The sequence below is a fragment of the Anser cygnoides genome, chromosome 13, assembly GCF_040182565.1.
Source record: "Anser cygnoides isolate HZ-2024a breed goose chromosome 13, Taihu_goose_T2T_genome, whole genome shotgun sequence".
Taxonomy (NCBI): domain Eukaryota; kingdom Metazoa; phylum Chordata; class Aves; order Anseriformes; family Anatidae; genus Anser; species Anser cygnoides.
The window spans coordinates 1,469,997-1,492,970 of NC_089885.1; the positions used below are offsets into that span (position 1 = coordinate 1,469,997).

The following is a 22,974-nucleotide window of genomic DNA, read 5'->3' on the forward strand; positions in this document are numbered from 1 at the left end:
CGTAAGTGAATTTGCTGGTGGCTGCTGGTTCTGTGGTCAGCATCAGGCTTCTCCGACCTTCCCAAGGGCTCCTTCCATAGTGCTGCTCACCCCAATTCTTCCCTGTCCCTGCTGAAGAGGAATGTCACTTGTAGCTCCACATCAGGTCTTGCTAGCATCAGCCACAGGAAGAGCTGGTACACTTCCCTGGGTTTTATTCTGCCTTGTTTTCTTCGTGGGCTGTGTATTATACAATATTCTGCGGTTCTAGAGTAGTTCTTGTACTTAGCATATAAAGTCTTAAGTTAATTCACATAGTAATAAAATTTATGTTCTGTAATTAATTTTTTTGGCAGGCATCTCTTTCACAGTAATGAATTGGTAGCAGTTCCTAAAATGTCTGTTGACTGTCTAGAGAATTGTAGGAAAGCTGGCATTTTAGAAATGTTTCTTATAACAGAAAGAAGCGGGCCGCTTCGTATTAGCTCATCTTTTCTCAGAACTTCCAACTGAACTGAAAATAATTTTATTTTGGTGGATTGTTTTTCTCTTTACCCCTGAACTTAAAGGGTAATTGCTTTCTCTTCTTCTCAAATACATCTTTGAATTAGACAATAGTATTCTAAAGGTGCAGATAGTAGTTACGGTTCTTTAAAACACAAAATCAAAAAAAAAACTGGCACGGTGTTACCTATTATCACAATTGTCTGTTCAGCTCTTTTAACAGCAGTTAAAAACCATGGCTCTGGTTCCAGGTTCATTTTAGGTTGCTTGCAAGACTAAATTTGTAGCATTTAATGATCTAGGATTTTCATACCCTAGGGCAAGATTACAGTAAGTCGAGGTCAAGCTGAACAACTGCCAGACCTAATTTACACTAGGATAAAAATGTTCTTGTCTAACAATTAGATTGAATGCTATTACCTCTTTCCCTAACTTCTGCTAAAATTTGGTTTATATTGTTTAAAGACTAACGCAATCTGATGCTAAGGAAGTATCCTCTGAGTGGAATATTAGTTTATGAAATTGCCCAGGATCAGGTATCCATGTTAATGGCCCCTTGTGTGCATGTTCTGGAGGGGATGGGAGACTTAATCCAAATAGGATATTTTCTTAACATAAACTCATACTAATATGCCGTCTTCAAGCAAGTAGCAATGAATGATGTTGAAACAAGGGAAGAAAAATTGTGGAGAAGATGTAGCCCCTTGAATGTAAATATTTGAACCTTCCCTGCCAGATCTGAATCATTTATTTCAATAGAATTATTATAGTTCCTTCCCCTATCAATTGATTTACAAGTAACCTGTGTTTTCCCACCAATGTCACAGGTCCTGACCAAACTCCTAAAGAGGTTTTCCCATATAGATTACCTGAAGAGTGAAATCTGATGGGTTACCCTGAAACGGTGAAACTGATTCCGCTCAAAGTTGTGTTTGGGCTAACTAAAGAAAAGGTGGTAAATATATTTTAGTCAAAGTACTGCATTATAGTAACTAAACGTTAAGTTCAGCTATATGCTCAGCTTACATTAACTTCTGGTGACATGTATATAGGAATTTTGTTTAAATTCTAGAAAAGTTGAAGAGCAAACCTATTTGAAACCAGATATTCGACTTGTAATCCTGATTAGTGCTACCACAGGATGATAATTCTATACTGTTGATTTATTGTAAGAGCAATAGTAAAAAATAAATGGCTTTTTGAGTAAGCAAAACACAAAGGCAGCAGTTTGCATGACTAACATACAGAGATCAGCGTAATGTAAGTGCACTGAACGGGCAGTAAGCTCTGAAATCTGTCTGGGGCATTAAAATCGTGCTTTGGGGAAAAAAAAGAAAAAAAAGCTACTGCATGATACTTCAGTACGCTAGTTTCATTTTTGTACGAAGGTATCTTAAACATTCATGAATCTTAATCATTTTTACTTTATTTTTATCCCTTTCCATTTTCCTGTGATGAATAGTTAGCTCCTTGATAACAAACTATGTCATCTTTTAAAATATTTTTTTAAAATAGATCTTGGTTTCAGGAGCTGGGAAGTTGCTATAAGTAGCAAATAATTTGGCAGAATCCTGACCAGGTTAAAGCCTTTTATTTGCATTAAATGTTACGATTTGATGTTAGAGTCTGAGCAGTGATCACAAGATATTATTGGTAGAAATACGTCACCAACAACATCTGTTAGCCATAAGTAGGAGCAAAGTCTGCTGAGTTCAACACAGGACTAACAAATAGTTATATAATTGATGACTAATTAATTAATTTAAACAATACTCTTGAATAAGTCGCTAGAACACTATGGGGAATTCAACTAGATAAATTTTGTAGTTCAGAAACTTAAATATGTGGTTTGGAGAAAGTGTATTGACTCTTATTTAAGAATTGTGTAATTTTAAGTGTTCAACGTAAAAAAAAAAGATCAAAGCAATTGAAAAGAAGTATTGTCAGTACAACTGTTTCAAATACTTGGAATTATTATTTACTGAAAAAAGTTAGAGAAACCAAAGTAGAACTGAAAAAGTCCTGTATGCTTAATGGCATGTTGGGTTTTCAGCTGCTGGGTTACCCATTTCAGAGCTGAGTGTGAGGGGATGGAGCGATGTATTTCAGACAAAACAGAGGAAGAGAAGTGTGTGCTAAGGGTAGGAATGCAGTTAATTAGAAAAAAAAAAAAAGGTTGGTGAAGATGAGGTGACTGATACAGCACTTGAAATCTAACAAATTCTTCTGACAATAATTACAAATAATTTCAAACTGGTAAGTCAAACATGGTCATCAGCTGAAAACCACAAGCTGATGATACATTCCAGATAATAAACAATAATGAGCTCTGGTGGGTGATGGAAGCATTTTGTCATGCCATTGCTAGGCAGCTCTAGGTTTTGACAGTTGTCCTCTGGTGACTCCTGCCATGGTGGCTGTGTTTTCCACCCCTCTCTTGGAGGTTACTGCGTTTGGAATGAAAGTTGGCAAAATGGGATTTGTCAGCTCTATAGCTCTCCGTATTTGTGGTTCAGCATGTTAGCTTTAATTGTCAATGGAGATGATCTGTCGTTGATAAATCTGACTGTAAACAAACCAGAGGATATGAAATGTGCAACCTTGTTCCCTTTTTTTAATGGTATGTTAAAATTTGGTCTAGTTGTTTTTTCCCTAAGGTGATAAAAATGACAGTTCAAATTCTTTGCTTACACCAAAACTGCATTCTTGTTATAGCTGTAAGACAGGAAAAACAAACAAAAAAAAACCAACAACCCAAGCTTTTTGCATTTGAGACTTCTGTCATCAGTGGAGGTGAGGGGTTAGTTCGCACGGGACCGGTACCTGTGAGTCCTCCCTGGGAAGTTGCTGCAGGTGCTGCACCATTCCCAGAGCATGGGGCAATTCCCTCATACTACGGGGTACTGTGTCGCTGGGGGAGAGGGGGAATCACAGCACATATAGCTTGTTTAAGAGATGTCTAGCACTACTGCTCCTTTTTAAAAGCAAAAAGCAGGGAGAAAGAGGGCATAGCCACCTTATCTCAATAGCTTCTACTATGTTGCTGAGCTAGTAAGTGCAACAGTTGTGGCTTTAAAAACATTTTCTATGTATTTAACATTGTTCAAGTAAAATACTTGTTACAGAACATGATTCTTTCATAATGTAACCAGTGAATTTTCAATGAAATGTAAATCTAGCTGTAGGCTATAACTGCCTTTTGGAGGAGGAGGGAGCTACTACCTTTATTTACATCTTGAATTTACTAGAGAACAGATGTGTAAGGATATAGCTTTTAGAAGAAACCTGAGGTTTAATTTTGGTTGATTTAACAAGCTGTATGTTTTTGTATTTTAGATCCGTGTGAAATGGATGTCCCTGTATCCCTAAGGTGCCTAATGCACAGTATTTGAGAGATTTATGGGAAGATAATTTCAAAAGGACAAGTTTCACTGACCTTTGCTTCAGATTATTTTATACACATCAAGAGTTTCTCATTATTTGTCAGCTTACTTATTAAAATGAGTTTGGTCTGTAAGAAATGTTTCTGATATTTCTTCATGTTAGCTTTTATAATGCAGGCATAGTATGTTATAGCTCTCCTAGTTAGTGTAATTTATTACCTGCCACAAGTAAGCAATTACAGAGTTGAAAGAACTTATTGATTTGAATAATGCCAATATTTTTGCAATGTTTTTAGGATACATGCAAGTGGCCAAGCTGGTTTCCGATGGATGTGTAATGGATTTCAATAGCGAACTGTAGGTCTCCATAAATGAGATTTCAGCACCAGACATCTCTCTTTCAGGATTCTTTTAAGAGGACTTTGGTTTTAGGATAAATAAAAGAAGAGAGGGTGCTTTTCAGGCCAGGCAATAATAGGTATTTTTTCATCTAGTAATGACTTTGTTAATGGATTATTGTCTTTCTGCATTGTGGATATATTCAGTTGTCTAAGTTATGTGGGGGAAAGCCATGAATATCACAACTGCTGTTTCATATAAAATTAGTATTCAGTGCTGCAAATCTCCAAACAAACCAATTGGGATTTTAGCTCAAATGTTGCAAAGGAGAACGGGAACAAAATGTTGGGTATTAAAAATCTTTAAGTTATGACTTAGGATGTATGGAGCACAGATGTTCTGAGGCTGGCAGACTGCAGGGATAAGTTTCTAATGGAAGTTACAAGATTTTTATCTTTATTTCTTCTGTTTTAGAGGTGAAATCAACTTCTGCATTCTTGAATGGTTGCTTGAATTTTTATCTTTACTTTTTAAAGGATGATTATTTAGATTGATCCTTGAAAGAGCCATAATCCACTTAAGAAAGGCTTAGGTTTTAGCTGTCATGCTCCCTGGTTTGGATATGGCACAATATTTATTTCTTGTTTGCTAAATACTTCTTTTTCCTTTCTTATGGCATAGATTTAATTGTGCCACTTAGTTGTCTTCTGCACTAGTCGGCTTGTCGCTTGAGCTAGGGAGGGATGGGACACTGCTCGTTTGTTCACGTTGGTGTATGTGCAATGGCAGTTTTCAGAGCTTTACTATAAATAGTTTTATACTACCGTTGTGAGACTGATGATGCCAGTAGTGACCAGTGGAGACAGCAGCAGGAGAACAAGCACATGGGCTTTTAGAGCAAGTAGAGACCCATAAAACTATGGGATCTGCTACTGGTGAATATTGGTGGTGAAAAAGAGCTACAACTACACCTGAATAGGGTGCAGATTAGCTCACCTATAGACCCAGAAATATCAGTTCGTTCTGCACAGATGGTTCTTTTTCCTTTTTTTCCCCTCACATTTTTTTTATTTAGACCCAGTCAGCCAAATGCAGTTTGACTTCTGCTTACTCTTTTGTATTTGCTTCTGTGCTGGACTTGATTCTTTTAGTTATCATCTGGAAACAGTTCAACCATTTTTATGTAGTGTTGAAGCTTCAGTTAATAAACTGGTGGATCTGAGTTGACAAAACACAGAACCAAACTGCTCTTTCCTTCTCTCGTATTTCAGAAGGCTTGGGATTGCATTGCAGAGAAATACAGTGGGCTCTTCAAAGGGCTAGCCAAAGTGCGTTGTGAGCTGGGCTGGTAGGAGCTCACTCTGAGATGTGCTTGAGAGGTTTTACTTTCTGCTCTTCAGTAGTTTTATTTTAAGGGGTTTTCCCATATTTGAGTCATCTAATATCGAGTGTGTTATAGCAGCGGCTGATGCTATGTAGTGTGTACCATATGGTCCCCCGCCAGAGTTTATAATTGAATGCAGTTGCTCATAGAAAGGCCCAAACAAAGTCGTGGGCACAAAGCCCCAGTGACCTGGACTTCTCAAAGAGGAAAACCTGTGTGGTAGGAGGGGAAGCTGAGGCTGCTACAAAGTGAGGCAGCTTGCAGGCTCGCATTGATCAGTGGGAGAACAAAAAATAGAACTTGCCAGATGGAATATCTTGTCTGTTGGAAAACCCTACCTCTGCAGAGGGTACTGAAGCCATTCATCACTGTGGGCTGCCTGTTAGAACAATGCTGGTTCTGTTCTTGTCTTTTCTTATGTAGCTGGTTACCTGCTTGCTGTGGACAGTAACTTTTGCAAGAGCCAAGGTTTTGAAGGGTTATGCGTTTTGGAAAAGTCAGTGTGTGAGGGGGCATGTGTTCTATAGTTCAGTTTGGAAACTTGGGGCATTTAGGCAGATGAGGTGTGCTGGCCTTGTATCATAAATCAACTAGTACTTCTTTTGGCTTTTTTAAAGTAGGCATATGTGGCTTTTTTTTTTTAATTTTGGTTGTCATCCGACTTGGCTTTTATTCATCCTAAGAGCCTCATTTTCCACACAGTCAGACTACAACATCTGGAAGCCATTTCTTCTTTGGCAGGGGAATATGTGGCAGACAAAACGAGGTGTAACTTTTACTTTTGTTATCTTACCTTTACCTTTTTGAAAAAGACATCTGAAATCAAAACATTTTAAAAATGTCTGGGATTTTCAGGTGTGTTTTAGAGATGCTCAGGAATACTGTTGGGTGGAATAATTAAAAAGTATTACAGGTACATTTTTTTTTCCTATAATAGTAACAGTTGCTCTTGTTGTACAGTTAACTCATATTCTGGTATTTTGTGTAATGCCTGTATCTTTTGTTTCAAACAATTTACTTGACAGTATGAATTACTGAGTACAGATAAAGAAACTTCATGTGGTTCAAACCAAACTATATTTACACCATGAAATAGTATTTCACTTAGTGTATTAAGGATATTGATGTTATTAGTGGTATTTCCATGAGTAATCGTATGACCCATGAAGCACCGTGGCAAACTCTCTTCCTTCCAGAATAGACGTTCCACCAACTTACGTAATAAAACAAGCAGAAGTCCAAAAAAATCATTTGTAATGAGGGGGGTGGACTATTTGATGGTGAAGCTGGGGTTGGCAGTTATTAGGATGGTATGGAGGTCCTGGTCTGTAATTCTCTTTTCAAATTTCTAGACTCATGGTAAAGTCTAAACCTTTATTTTAAGTTTTAGCCTTTTTCATGTCTTTTATATTCCCACCCCCCCAAATAAAACCTGTTTAAAGACGTTAAGCTGTGAAAAAAACTTGCTCTAGTGTTTAGTGGTGTGCGCATTGTCTCTGGGGACTGGTGTTCTTCCAGCGCCTGGCTTTCTCCCGGCCAGCAGCAGGCCTGGCAGCCGCCTTCACCTCATGGCTGTGCTCCTCTCCTGCAGGAGCAAGGTGTCCTGCAGTCGCAGCACGGCCTGCTACCGAATGAAATGCAGGAACTGTGTGTGGGGAAAAAGGCAGGGAGAATGCCTTGAGAAGGTGTCATGGGTATGGGTGGGCCCCAGAGCATGGCGGCTAGCGGGTTGGTGCCGCCTGGTGGGGACCTGGCCCTTCCTGCAGGCTTTGGCACCCAGAGCTGCAAGCAGGCGGCTTGCTGTGGGCCCTCCCGGGGTTAGGTAGGAGAATTAGCAGTAGCTGTCGCAAGGACTTCAGCTAGGCATTACTCCTTGGTGCTGCCGCTGCAAGGGAGACGGTGAGGGAGCTCTGTCAGGTGGGTCTGAGCTGTCACTGGTACATGCCTGGTGAGTGCCTCATGTGGCTGCAGGGTGACTTGGTTCTGTTGTCCAGTCCAGTGGAGAGCTGACCATGCCAAGAAGAAAAGACCGTTTTGTTTTCAGACCTTTCTTGCTGCTGCCTCAGTTGAGTGCTAGAAGAGAGGAGGGAGCGGGAACTTGCTGTGTTTGGTGAGTGGAGTGGGAAGGAAGGCCACTGCTTCCAGCAGCAGCCCATGGTTACAATATCATAGGTGTGTTACAAAAGCATCTTCTGGCATGGCAATTTACCACTTTACCAGCGAACCATTTGCGTCAGCTAAAGAGCAAATATTATAAAAATTGAATAAACAGCAGGCCGGGGAATAAAAGTGGCAGAGTGACAGCATAATGTAAATGGCCACTGTAAGATCGCTTCTTTGGTTTTTGAAAGATGAAGAGGAACTGAGAGATGTTGACAAAGTGGTGTAGAGGCGGTGTAGGAGCTGGAAGATCAGAAAAAAAAGTGAAGAAATAGGTTGAAAATACAAGACTAGTGCAAATGAGGTCGTTCAGGTTCTTTGTTGGCTTGTTAACTGTTCACTGCCTTTGGCACCATGGGCAGTTTCTGTGTAGGTACACCGTGTCTGCTGGTGAGCATGGAGGAGCGTAGATTGATGATGGCTATTCCAGGTGGTCTTGTAAAGGAAGCTTGAGACTTACTTGTTAAGCAAAAAGTAGAAAAATAACACACATCTAAAGGTTTTAATTGCATTATTGTTCAGTTTAGTCTTGATTATGCTATGATAATATGATCAAACTGCTGATACAGTTATAACTAAATCATGTTGAAGTACAGTTTTTACAATATAGAATGCTACTTGAAGTATGTTTTCTGTATTTTACTCAAATTACAGGATTGCTTTAAAGCTTGTTGGCCGTTGAAATACTAGGTTGTGTAATATTAGTACAAATAGCACTCTTGCAAGCCTGTAGGGAATGTCATGGAGTTGTTCAAAATCTTGCTTAAAATCCACTGTTTAGTCTTGCTTGTGGAGATGACTGCAACAGCAGTATGGAGAGACATACTTGTTTGGAAATAAACAAACTGTATTTTATAAAAACAAAAGTTGAAGCATATTCTGATTTCTCAGAAAAAGAGTGAGGGGAACACTAGTTTATACCAGCTTTCTCTTCTGAAATAGTTGAAGGAAAATATTGGGAATACTTTTGGTCCTTGATTTAAACTTTGATCTGACTAGCATTTTAACTGTCGCTGCTGCATAATTGGTTCTGAAGCATCAGCACCTCTCATTCATGGGTAAATAAATAATTCAGGGATGAACTTCTTCAACCATAATCATTCCTACAGCTGAGTGCATTGCAGTTTTACAAGTTCTAATTTTCTGAATAAAGAAAGTGAGGTCCCTGTTTTTTTACAGATGATTAACTGAATTACAGTGAAAAATCAATACACCTCTGAACAGTCATTCTGCATTTACTAAATCTTTGTCCCGTTCAAGTAGCTGTTTTCCTCTGGGGATCCAGGAGTTGGACTCAATCCTTGTGGGTCCCTTCCAACTTGGGATATACTGCGATTCTACGATCTCTGCGTTCCCCCCAAAAAAGAAAGCCTCCAAATAATAGACTGGGGGGGGTGGGGGGAGGGGGGTGGGGAATCATGTGTGTGTATTTTTGGAGAATCCATCTCAAACCAAAAACCACCTACCTGAACTGTTGTGCCAGGAGTTCGTGCAATAACACTCAAGTTAGTGCTTTTACACAAGAGCATGAAACACAGGTTTCACGGACAGATCTTGTAATTTTTTGTATTTTGTGTTTGTGTATATACACATACACTTAACAAAGGCTTCTGGCTGGGTTATATTCATGTTTGTTTAGCCTGTGCATGTAATGAAGTTCTTTTTCAGTAAAGACACATTCTGATTGTAGTTGTTCACACTTAGCTCTTTTAAGAGTAAAATTAATTTAAATGGAAACTATTACATTTAGAGTTAGCAACATTATATATGATTAGTGTTCCTGGACTCCTTTTCTTGTTGCAATGTTTTTTAGTTTGTTAACATTCTGTTAGCAAAAATCTAAGTAGCAAGATACAGTAAGGGCTTACGTTATTTCTGCTATTAAAGTGTATTTTGAAATTCCTCTGCTTGCTTTCGAAAGCTACTTACAGGAGACTGGTTGTACTACAGCAGCGAGATGCATTTCCGTCTTTGGAAGAGTCACTGAATCAAACATGTTATGTGCATTAATTTCAGGAAAGATGTGGGGAGTCTTCCAGTGTCCTTATGCAATTTAAATATAAATCTTAAGGAAATGTGCTACAATATTACTGCTGTTTTAGCAATCTATTATAAAGTTTATTGCACAGAAATAACTAGGTCAACCTCTGGATGACCTGTCTTTTGGAGTTTCTTCAGTTAGCTTTAGGCTAGAGCTCCACCTTGTGATCTTTCAGCAGGATACATTTTCTTTTTATAGTTAATAATTTAATTATGACTTCACAAAGTTGAGTGACTTTTGAAACTTCTCATAGAGTGAGAGATTTCAGTATATGCTTAAGAAAATTAAAGTTAGAATGCTGTGAACATGCAAATATGCAAAACAAACAAAGTCCAAAGAACTGCATTTTATGATGCACTTAAGTTTAGGTGTATTGAATATACTGGAAAAAATATGCTTATTAGAGCACATTAATAGCTAATGTAGACTTGCACTGCTTGGAATGGCACCTGCATGAATTTTACTTTCCTCCTTTCAGACTGCACTATGAAGAATTTGATGTTTTAAAAGTTCTGATAGAATGCTTGTATGGACAGTTTTCCTCTTTCTCATCAACTTCCCAAACAGCGTGCTTTGAATGAGTCATCAGATCCGTGTGTGAAGAAGACATGTTGGCAGGCATCCTGAATTTCCAAAAGGCATTTACTGAGATCAGGCATAATGGGGGAATGGCCAATACCAGTCTTACCCAATACTAAAACCCATGGACACCAAATAAAATGGGAAAATGTTGAGCTCAAGGATAAGAACATGCCTCTTTATACTATACGGTTCAGTTTTGGAAGCTCTTGTGTGAATATCATGGCAGCTAAGTATTGGGTTAAAAAAATAATGGAATATTCATGGAAAAATACTGATTACGACGTGCTATGAAATGCAGAAATAATGTGTTTGGCTGAAAAAATTCCTGACTTATTTGTGGATGTTGGGGGGAGAAGTCAAGGAGAACATCACCAGTAAGAACAAAGCAAATGGGTTCTTCCCTGGGCAGCTTCTGCCGGCATCTGCCCATGAGGAAGTGCTGGGTTAGCTTGACCCTACTTGGCAAGACTCAGAGGTCCTTCTTGTAATCTTCATGTATGTAAAACTTTAAAAATGAGCCCTTACTGGAACTAATGCAAGGTTTTTTTTTTCAGTCATTCCTGGGGCCTGAGCTTGATACTGGAGATCCCTTACAGCCTTAGCTCTTGTATTCCTGCAGGGCAGTCACCTGAAACTACTGTCTTCCATTAATACCAGTATGTAGTTGCGCTCATGAGGGCCACGTTTCTTCTACTTCCTTCAAGAAAAACAATTCTTGAAACTTAAATCTTAGTAGCTAAACACTACAGCATCTTGAATTACTAGATATTTATTTCCTATTTTCATGAAGTGATTATGCCCAAACAATAACATTTTTGACATGACTTTTTTTTTTCTTCATCTGTTGCTTGGCCTAAGATGAGTGTTTTTTCCAAGTGCAAGTGGATATAAACTCCAGCCAGCTGTTTTTTATCAGGTGATTTGGCTCTTTTTGATTCAGAAAATATATAATTTAATCATTTGCCTGACATTTTACGTGTTTTTTATCTTTTTTCTTCAAAATATTCTTGTGTGATTGTATTATGCTGCTTTTTGAGAAATACTTTTGTGAGAATTAGTAGGAGGGTAATTTCCTTTTTATATAGGAGACTGAAAAAGTTTTAATTGTGTAAACAAATGGTTAACTTGCTTTCTGTCTCAGTACCATCAAATTTTATGGAATAGGTAACTATTACTGTAAATAGGTAGTATTAATGAGACGTAATATGAAATTTGCATCTGAGCTTCTTGATCATGTCTTCAGTACTTGTGGTGCTTCTCACCATTGAAAAACTCAAACTAGAAAAGTCAAATAACACGTTGATGGACAGGTTGAACTTGAAACAGAACTGTGTGCCTTTTGAAGTTTGTGCCTTTACTTTGTGCTGGCTTAGAATCACATGTGTGCCTGGAACGGGACTTGGGTGGCTGGCTGGCTGCTCGCCTCTTGCTTCCCCTCGCCCCGCTCCTCGCTGAGGTACATTCCCAGCGGGCGCCGGCCTGATTCCCCAAGTTACAATTGCTGACAGGAATTGGAGCAAATCTTTGTATTTTTTTAGATTATTGTTATTTTTTATACCTGATACACTTGGAATGATGATACTGCAGCACAGCACGAATGGAGCCAGTAGCCATGCAGGCTGCCTGGCTGTCGTCATAGCTCTGTGCCGCCAAGGCAGGAGCACTGCTTGGCCCTCCCCTGCGCCTGGCTGCGCCGTCATATGTTCCCCATGAGTTGGCTCTGGGTACCCACTGGTGAACCAGTTTAACTTGATAATCCAGGAATAAAGTTCTTGAGGTATATTTTTGCCCATTTTATTGGGGAATTAAATTGGGTGATTCTGAATGGCAGAGCCTCCAAACGATGAATGGATGTTGCACTGCCTGCGAGTAGCTATTTGCTAAAAACTCCATATAAACCAAGCAGGGGAGGCTGTGATGCACCAGTAATGTGATTTTAAGGAAGGGAGAAATGGGTGACAAAGGTTTTCACTGTTCTGCAGCGACAAAGTTTGTGAAGCTTTTGATCTTATACTGTGCTCTGGATGGTGCATACTGTAGTAGTTGTGGACTGTCTTGAGAGATGTACCTACTTATCTTGAACCTCTCTTTTCGCCACTGCTTATTTCCACTCTGGTTTCTCTGCCTTTACATAATTGTGTGAAATGTGAAGAAACAGCGATTTAAGTTCAGGGTTTGTGGTTTTTCTCAGCTCACCAAATTCTGGAAGCTACAGTGGCCCCTAGCATTCAGAAGAAGCACTTGCAGGAAAGAAATGTACAGGCTGTATGTGCTCAATTGAAATGCAGGCTCTGAAGCGTTTCTACCAGACATTGGCATGCTAAGCACATGGAGCTTAAAATTGTATCTTTTGCTTAAATACTTAATTACTCTGACAAGCCTTAGAGTCAGCAGAGTTCCCAGTTCTGAAGGTTCTTCTCTGTGCTATTGCATCTTTAAAATACCTGAACCTCATGCTTTCCTAATTTCTTCACTGTGTAAAATTTAGTTTGAGACAGAAAATTGACACAGAAGGCTTTAGCATGCATGGTTGAATTTCACATTTGAAGCATTCATTGTCTGCCCTGCCCCCAAACATAGGAAAATCTTACATGTAATTAACTTGAAAAGAAAATATTTTGCAATCTTATGTTTTCTAGATAAGATGCTAACACTGTTTCTGATACTTCTCTTTATAATACGTAGATAGTATTATCTTCATTGATATTCCTAGAGACATGTTGAGTGCTTTAAACGTTAAAACTTGTAAGCCTGGTTTATCAACTCAGGAAGACAGGGAGTTGTGAAGTAGCTGGTTAGATTGTACGAACTTGGAAGAACATATCTTTGTGCTAAGTATCAGGAGCATTTACACATCAGATTCAAAGTTGGTATACATAATGCTCTTAAATGGGCACACACTGTGCTTTAAGTTTAACATCAAATCTGTTTTTTGGTTTGGTTAACCACAATATCATAGTGTTGGTAGTAGAGTCTGGACTTTACAGTACAAGGTCTTACAGTTCAAGTTTTAGTCTAGTATAGATTTAGAAGAAAAAAGTTACTTGCAAGGTGTTCATGAAAACCATTCAATTTCCTCATGCTATTCAGAAGAGCATTTATTTTCCAAGCACTTTTTTATTTCCTTTTATTTAGATGCTTTTAACGTTTGTGGAGATACTTTTTTTTTTCATAAGATAATGGGAGGAGTCAAAGATACAAAATCTTTATTTAAACAGGAAAAAGCTTGGCTGGAAACAGAAGGTGGTGTGATCTAACATTTTCTATGTTTCCAACTTTTTTTTATCCCTTATGTGGAAATGTTTCTAATGTGTTTTTTTTATTATTATTTCAGAAGTTGTCCACTACAAAGGAAGAAAGGAAAGTAAGCTCGTACTTCAGACTGGTTTTTGAATATCTTTCTAATACAGTGGTGTTCCAGAAGATGATAAAGAAATGATAGCAGCTCCAGAAATACCAACTGATTTTACTCTCCTTCAGTAAGTGCCTTAAGAATTTCTGGTTTCATTTAAATGTACTGGTGCTTCTCAGTGGTAATAGATGTGGTTGGTTTTTCTCTTGGAAACAAGGAAACAAAATGATTGAATACGGTTATAGATTGTTTTTCCAGTTCAAAATAAAGCACTGCTTGAATTCTTTCTTGAGTATTCAGTGATAATTAAAACAAATATTTTAAAAGTCCTTTTTATAAAGTATTTTTAAATCAATTTTTAAGCTTTGCTAATAGGAAGCCATCGTGAGACTTCTTTGTTTACATGGTGTATTTGTCAAGGTTTTACGTCTTTCAGAATCAAAGTATTGAAAAAGAAACTTTGGTTAGAAATACAGAAATTCTAAGTTTCCTTCCTTCCTTTATAGAGAGGTAAAGTTGTTGAGGTATTTACTCTTAATAACTGGGGCAGGTTGCCTAATGTCTGAAATGCCCAATGCCAAATGCTTTAGTTAAAGCTGAAGTCTTAGCTTCCCTTCAGGTGTTGGTTCCTGGGGTGTTTATTTGACTAGACTGCTGATGTAGTTTTAAGAAAAGGTATCTGAATTTTGAAAAATTTAAATTTAGCAATAGCTTACATTTTGAACAGAGAAATGAAATGATTAGTTCAAGTAGACCAGAAGAATGCAGTTCCTCACCTTTTAGTTGCCAAGAAATCAGCATGAATCCATTTCAACGGTCTGGAGTATATTAAGCTGGTCCAAAATAATCCAAAAAGATGCAAAGATACAGTTTTGTGTTAAGGAGGTTGGTGGTGGTGGGTGGCTTTTAATGAGAAATAAAGCTGTTTATAATGTGTTTTTTTTTTTGTTGTTGATACAGTTATTTATCAAAATATTTGGAATTTGTATTCCGTTCTGTAAAAATAAGAACACCTAAGTAATATTGAAGAGTAAAGATTTCTCAGAGTTTTTTGCAAGGTTGGAGACTTGTTCAACCTATAGCAGAATACATGGATGGCAAAATACATGTTACAAGGCAGAAACTTCCTTTCAGACAGTTCCACAACAGTGAGAAACCTTAAGTTTCTAGATTTTATTTATTCGTAACCTTCTAAAACATTGGAATGGCTCCTTCTTCCCCCTGTTCAGGTCATCTTTATGATTACATTGTTAAATTGAATCAGGAAATGTGTATCAGAAATTTGTGATAGCAGCTGGAATTCATTGTACTGCCTGTATGTGTTAAAATAAGCTCTAATAGCATCATTTAAGATGTCTTCTATAGGAAATGTAGAAATAAAAAATTTAAACTAAGGATTACTTAGTAATAATTTAGGTGAATTTTTTTCCCCTGACTTTGTCATAGGCAATAAAGGGTTTGTATTTTGATACAGCATATATTAATAATGTAGGAAAACAAATTTGAAAATCTTTTATTTTACTTATCTTTTTACCTTACATAAGCCTCCAGTTTATCTTTTTGGTGGAGAAATCTTGCTTAAAATATCTTTTCTCCCTATACGTTTCAACATAACTACTTGGTTCTTTGACAGCATGAAGACGTCTGCTGAGACACTTTGTGAGGGAAGGTAGTATCATTGTTGTACACTGCCATATTTGTGGCAGACATCTACAGTGTTTGATGGTTGAAATTTTGTAATGTTTGTCACATGCCAAAAATGAAGTTCCCAACCTGTTGCTATTTCTGCTGACCTTCATGCTTTTTAGTCCCACTATATGGCTTTCACAGGTAAAAAAGGAAATTTTTTTCTTTGGCTGAGGCAAGGTGTGAGCATGGGGATTTGCTCAGATTTGTTCCTTGACAGTAGACTTAAACAGGAGATAAAAACAATTTTTCTGTTGGAGTTGACTTACTGGACTGAGGACATAATGTGACTTTATGTAGTTTAGTTTAGTTTACTAATGTTTCTGGTGAGATGTATAAATGGTTTGTCTTTTATCCTTACAGGGAGTCTGAAACACACTTCTCTTCTGATACAGACTTCGAGGATATTGAAGGAAAAAACCAAAAACAAGGCAAAGGAAAAGTACGTTCAGTTTATGGGGACAGTGAAATACTTGTACTGTTAAAGCATGAAGAGTTGAGCACTTGTTTTGGAGCTGAATTATTTTATTCTTATTTCCTTATTATACTTTTTTTTTTAAAATGCAACTGTTCTGTGAATAGAGTTTATATTTGTATTTTTATTGAAATACTTCGTCTTGAGTATTTACGTGATATTTCCTTTGTGTTGTGAAGGCACAAGGGAGGGCTTTGATTTGACTAGTCTGCACGTGTGCCCTCTTATACTTAAACCTGGTATTAATACAGTCTCTTTTGGTTGATGTCATTAATTCCGGCTCTTTTCATTTGAAAAGTGAACAGAAACCAACATTTCAATTAAAAATTTATTATTTTGTTTTACAGTTTAAATGCAAGGAAAACCTTTTGTGTCGTTGCCACTAATCACATTTTTAATTGCCAAAAGATTTTAAACCAGAGAAGGAAATACAAAACCTGTAGAGTTTCTGTTAGTCTTCTCTATCAGTGAGAATCAGCTATTCTACCCTATCTAATTTTATCTCACCTTCTGATTTAAGTTTGATTCTTGGAAACATAAGGTCCTGTGTATAGTTTTTGTGGTATGAATAATAATTTATTCTAATTACTATGTAATAACTATTTAAAACGTGTGTGTGTGTGTGTATGATTGCAGACCTGTAAAAAAGGTAAAAAAGGACCAGCAGAAAAAGGGAAAAGTGGAAACGGAGGAGGGAAACCTGGTGGTCCAAATCGGATGAATGGACATCACCAACAGAATGGTGTGGAAAACATGATGCTGTTTGAGGTAGTTAAAATGGGCAAGAGTGCTATGCAGGTAAGACTTGAGATGTCCTTCAGACTTGTATGAATGTACAAGTTAAATATAACAATATTGTACATATAGTTTAAGAAAATAAAGCCTAGGGTAATTTTTTCTTCATTGTAGCTTTTAGTTACGGATTAGAATAAGAATTCTTGCGTTGTTAAGATTTGAACTTGAAATAACTGACTTCTCATTGCTAAATGCAAGGCATGAATAATCAGGTATATAATAAAGAAATTCAAAATACTATTCAAAGTGAATCCCAGTATTCTGAATGAAGAAAGTTTGGAATTTAGGCTAGGAAATTTCAACCTGGTAGAAATTACTGCATTAGACACTGCATTTACTAATCGGACTGAAGTCAGCCTATTAAGAGCATTAGCTTTTTATATGGAAAATTATCTTAAATCACCAAATTTTGCTTGACTCTGTGAATCTTCGGTGAGGAGAGGGTTAAAATGTAAGCCTGCCAGCCATGAAGAGTTCATGCTGACTCACTCATGTGACTCCTCAGCAGCCTAGCAGAAAGACTATCTTTGGGATTAAAAATCTAGAGTTTACAGCTCCTCTGGTATGTGTGCAGGAAGCTGGGTCTATGTGCAGTCCTCTTGAGATTTGCAGGCTCCTGCTTCAAGGTGGGAACCTTGAAGCCTGAATTCCTTGGGAGAAATTTAGTTCAGATTTATACATACTACTTATACTACTTCAGTACTTACTACTTATACATACTGCTTTAATATATTTGCTCAGAGAAATTCTGATACTTCTGTTTTATTCTGACATATTTCAATGTAAGTGAAAAACTATGCCATTCTAACTGCTGCTCTGATTGCTACATTTCCAGCCAATTACCACGGGTTATATTTTCATGACATCTTAACTCTATAAACAGTCAAATCTTTTGCTTTCCAAGAGAAAAATAGACCTTTGCCTGCAACGCCTCTGTTTAGTGGGGAAATTGATACCTAGGTAACAGTATGAATTTTAGTCCATATTTTAGTTATCAAGAAGTATCTATAAAGTAAAATAGTCTTTAGTTCAGCACTTGGTGTAAAAATTTTTCTCTGTAGCCATCAGCACTTACTTTCCTCAAAAGATTTTGATAATCAAAATCTTCTTTAATTCTGTTCCATACCTTCTTCCAAGTTTGTGTCAGTTCTCACTGGGAGAAAGATTGTTCATCCACAGAGACAAAAAGTTTCAGGACACTTACTTTTCTGCTGGAGGTTCTTTAAAATAAATGAATTCTGAAAACAAGGCTGCCTAACTGAAATATTTGTCCCCTTCCTAGTGTTATCCTGGTTTTGCACAGTGACCTTTGTAAGCCTAATTTAAGACCTTTCCTAGGTTTCTTTTCCTTTCTTCCCCCATGATTAATCAAATCAGTACTAGTTTGTAGGTTCTGCTCCTACTGGGAAGACAACGACAGTTTCACTTGCATTTTTAATTCTTCTCATCTTGCTGACAAAAGTTGTATCATACTATAAACAGTCTTTCATTGAGGGAAGAGGGATTTAGCTGTATTTCTGTTCAGATTTTTTTTCCTATGGTAGTATATTTTATTTGCCCTTGCACCATGATTGCTTTTAAGAGTAAGCACTGAGAAGAGTTGACAGGAAGCACAGGGGATGCTGTGGAGTCTGTTTTTCTTATGGAAGTCCTGAACTATTTCGTCATCTCTTGTTATTGAAAATTACTCTACTTTTTAGGGCAGGATACCAACATATTAAACTACTCAAAACTGAGAGCTTGGCACTAAAGCGATTCTCTTGTGCTTGTGTTAAATGTATGCTTTCATATGATTTCTGCAGTAGACAGTTTGTGCTATACACATGGATGGTTTGTAGATAATTGCATGTGAATTCTTCTTAAAACCACAATCACAGATTTCCTGTTAATTTGCTTCTCTTTAACATTCTGTAGTAAAATTGTCTTATTGCTATTCCATTTTACTAGCCATTATGTTTTAGTTTAGCTAACACAGCAATTAATGTCAATACAGTTTAGGGCAATGCTGTTCATCCTGTTATAGCTCATGTACATGCAACACAGTTCATCGTAAGGGCAGAATTTAGGAAGAGTATAGGGAGTTGCAGCTGTTGGAACTAAAATAGTTAAAAACAAACAAACCCCCCTGCTGTTATAAAATCTGCTAATTGTGTTTTGTACTCTTCCTCAAAAAATGTTACTATGTGACTGTATGGTATTCCTGTGCTTCATGTCTAAGCATCTGTTTTGTGCCTGTATATGTTTATAGAATGGAAACGAGTTCTTTTCCTGAAAATGCTACTATGACAGTAAAGGATCATTCAAACATTTTGTTCTGTATCAGTCAAAACATCCAGAGTTCCAGTTACTTACAGAAGGAGCAAGAATCACTTACTAGAAAGCAGTTTAAATAACACTAATTCTTCAGTTTATTAAAAACTAAAAATTGCCTTTATATTTGTTTGTTTTCAGTCTGTGGTGGATGACTGGATAGAGTCATACAAACATGACAGAGATATAGCACTTCTTGATCTCATTAACTTCTTTATTCAGTGTTCAGGCTGCAAAGGTAAGATACGGAAATATTTGCTCATCTCTTTATATAATTTTACAGCATGTTTCTCATTCTTGGCTTTTGTACTGCATATGCTGAAGGACTGCTCCATCCCTAGGGCTAGTCTGTATTATAAGGTTCTTGTAGTCAAACAAGTATTTTTGAAGATGGGAGCAAGAGGTTTAGAAACTTTACAGAAACACTTCAAAATGTACGTTAAGCCTTTTGCATTCACACTGAAGAAAACGCAGTACTGGTACTTAATTACTTCTCATATCTTCCTCTGTTGCTGATATTATGTTAGAAAAACATCCGTCTTCAGTATTGATAGCTTAACTTTCTTGGTCTTGGAATCAAAGTTTGGATTTATCTACTTCACATCAGTGAGCGTTCCATGGTCATTTAATAGCCTTTTAGAGTTGTTTCATGTAAAAGAAATGGGCAGTTCCATGGTAGCCTGTCTACAGTAAGACTGTATTTCTATATTTTATGTTCTATTTTGGGGAGCTTCTGGTTTTCCAGAATCTTTCCTCTAATCCACATCCTCCATTCTTTTTCCTCTCATCTTGTTTTGAAGAGGAGGAGAAGGTAACTTACTCTACAGTGTCAGTGCATTTGATAATGTTTCTCATTCCAGATAAACTTTTAACATGTATAAATCTTCAGAAAGCTAATAGCATTCCTCAGTAGATGTTAGTCATGCTTTCAAGAGCAGTGACCTTTTCATTATTGTTACCAGACAAAATGACAAAATCTTTTAATGCTTTCTGAGATGATGCTTGTCATGAATTTTCCAGTGCAGTTGTAGTAAGCTTTAGGAGGTCTCTTTTATTTTTATATCACCCTTTGCACATGAAAAATTTGAGGCTAAGAGAAATAGAAATTGCATGAAATCATTGAGTTTTATCATAGTGAAGTAGATGATAAATAGCAATAGAACTGTTCAAAATAGTCTTATACCATTTAGTATCTTGAATACTAGAAGGTCACTTCAGATTAGTGTGGTCTCTCAGCTGATGACGTCTGGAACAAATATCATTGACTTCTGGATATGAACGAATGAGTAAATTTTAGATGGTGTGAGCACACGCTTTATATAATAGGAAAAACTGTAGTGCCCCACACTTGTTACAAATGCTAAAATGAAGAGTATAACAACTTGAAAAATAAGCAAACAGCAACAGAGCCACCCAGCACCACAAAAAAAAAAACATGTATAATCTGTAGGTTGGGTGTAAATTGACCATTTTTACATGGTAGCAGGAGATATGTCATCTGCTATCCACCTCTCTCATTTTAAAAGCGTTAATAATAATCTAATCTAAATTGTAGGAGTTGTCACAGCAGAGATGTTCCGACACATGCAGAATTCTGAAATAATCCGAAAAATGACTGAAGAATTCGATGAGGTAATTTAATGAAAGTGCTGAGAATGTATTGATATTAGAATGTTTTTCCATTTTACCTGTCCTAATCCTACTGCAGATTTCTTCAAGTGTAAGAACAACTGTAAAAATGACAAGACTTTGATGAATGAAAATCTTAAACTTTCTAATTTTGAACTTATGAGACTAGTAAATAAAATTCTATGTGTATGTAAGTGATTTCTTAAATTATTAATAAAACAAATGTCCACTTTCAGTTTTTGAACAGTGGGAACTTCTACTGCTGGGGCTATGTGGCATACTTCCTCCAATGTCCCCCATACCCCTCCGTGTACATGAGGCCATTAAGTCTTTTTTGAGGAACGCATGAAATGTTTGTTGAATTTATTTCAACATGTCCATTAATCTACAAACTGTGGAGATTTGAATTTGATTATTCCTTAGTTGAAGACTAATGCTTTCCATTTCATGGGAAATGTAGTTTTTCTGCCTTCAAGTTGTCATTTATTCTCGTTCCATTGAGTGTGGGGTAAACGAGATGGACTCTTATTTATTTTGTTGGGGTTTGTGTTTTTTTGGTATTGTTTTCCTTTTACCCTATGTTCCGAAGAATGTGAAGATAACCAGATCTTCCTCCCAAAATTTGTCTAGTAAGGATTTTTTTCCTCAAGTTAAAATCCAAAGAAAATTAGTAACTTTAACAGATAAAGGTTTAAAGGTATTTTATTATTCTTTAGCTTTAATTCATAAATGGATTTGATTACTGTCATGTCACCTGAAATTTAAAAAGCTTCAGTTAGGATTATTTGTTCAGATTTGTTTATCACTCTGTTACGCTTACTCTTTCTTGTAACAATTCTAATGAACATCTCAGCTCCCAGATTTCTAATCCCTTTTCATGGATATATTTTTTGTTCTAAGTTGTAATGTAATTTGGCATCTTATCTGATCGCAGCTGATCGCTTATCTGATTGCTGCTGATCGCAGAAACACTAAGAGAAATGATCATCAATTGTTTTTCTGTCATTTTATCATTATTTATAAGGGTACCCAGAGCAGGAGAGGAGTACACATTTCTTATTTTCAAGGCGTAATTTCTTATTTTCAAGAAGTAGTTTGTCATTTGACTTAAGGAATTTTCAGTCTAATATGTAAGCATCTCCTTAGAAACTTCATTAAGGTCCTGATCTGAGTGTTCGTGGATGTTAACTAACGCTGCATGTGATGTTTTTTTGTTCTAGTGTAACCTGAAGCAGATTTTAGGCAGTAGAAATCAGTTGCTAATTTGGTATATCTGATTTTGTGCAGCTTCTGTTGTAGGACTTGTAGTATGTTGTGTCTGCATATAACAAACCTGAGCTGTAAATTAGAGTAGATGTGTATTTGTGCAATAAGGTTATTCTGATGGATTGTTTTTTGAGATCTTTTTGGTTCTGAGGTCTTATTCCTCTTTTTATTCTCAACTTAAAAAATAATTCTAAAGACATTTGAAAGAGTTTCCTGTTTGTATCTCTCTCTCTTTTTCTTTTTTAAATAGGATAGTGGAGATTATCCGCTAACTATGGCTGGTCCCCAGTGGAAGAAGTTCAAATCCAGTTTTTGTGAGTTCATTGGAGTACTCGTCCGACAATGTCAATATAGCATCATATATGATGAATATATGATGGATACTGTCATTTCACTGCTTACGGGATTGTCAGACTCACAAGTCAGAGCATTTCGGCACACTAGCACGCTGGCAGGTCAGTGAATTTTTCTTTACCTGTTTATTGCTTCTGTGTTATGTCTTGTGTTGCACAGCAAGAAGTTGTTCTGACAGAATGTTCGGCTCATGTTTCTTTGTGTGATATGCTTTTCTAAGGCAACTAGTTTTAGTACAGATTACAGTGCGTTACTCAGAGTTACTTTAAAGCTTTCCTTACCAGCTGTGTCTAGTACTTCATTTGTTAGCTTTAAGCCTACTAAGAAAAGCAAATAGAAAAAAACTTTACAAAAATAGAGTCAAACTTCTGTATGCTCTGCATTAAGTCAAACCAGGGTCATATTTTAAATTGGATGCAATTTTTAGTACACATTTAAACTGTGCTTTATATAGAGGCCATGGCATACTGTAATTGAAAGTAGCATATCTATTCATTGCATTAGAAATAATTTTAAAGAAATCATCAGTGATACAGTCACTAAATTACTGTATGGTTTTAAATTTTCATTTTACTTGATATTTTCAAGTTTGTCAAGCTATCTAGGTATCTGTTATGAGCTAAATATGACATTTATTTAAAACTCCCTGTGATAATGGACAACGATTAGGCTTACTGGATAAGCAACCTGTCAGTCTGCAGAGGTTAACGAAGAAGGGTCTTGGATGGCATCAGG

At 36.9% G+C, this 22,974-nt stretch overlaps 1 protein-coding gene across 5 annotated transcripts in view; it reads left to right on the forward strand.

Moving 5' to 3' along the window:
* STAG2 (STAG2 cohesin complex component) overlaps window positions 1-22,974 on the forward strand; it is a 75,221-nt gene that overhangs the window by 21,243 nt on the left and 31,004 nt on the right. For all 5 annotated transcript variants that reach the window (XM_048070609.2, XM_048070606.2, XM_048070608.2 and 2 more), the window contains exons 2-7: window positions 13,707-13,851; window positions 15,774-15,852; window positions 16,522-16,683; window positions 19,132-19,228; window positions 20,546-20,622; window positions 22,136-22,340. In XM_048070609.2, the coding sequence (XP_047926566.1) occupies window positions 13,808-13,851; window positions 15,774-15,852; window positions 16,522-16,683; window positions 19,132-19,228; window positions 20,546-20,622; window positions 22,136-22,340 (664 nt within the window). In that variant the 5' untranslated portion in view covers window positions 13,707-13,807. The remainder of the gene's footprint in view (window positions 1-13,706; window positions 13,852-15,773; window positions 15,853-16,521; window positions 16,684-19,131; window positions 19,229-20,545; window positions 20,623-22,135; window positions 22,341-22,974) is intronic.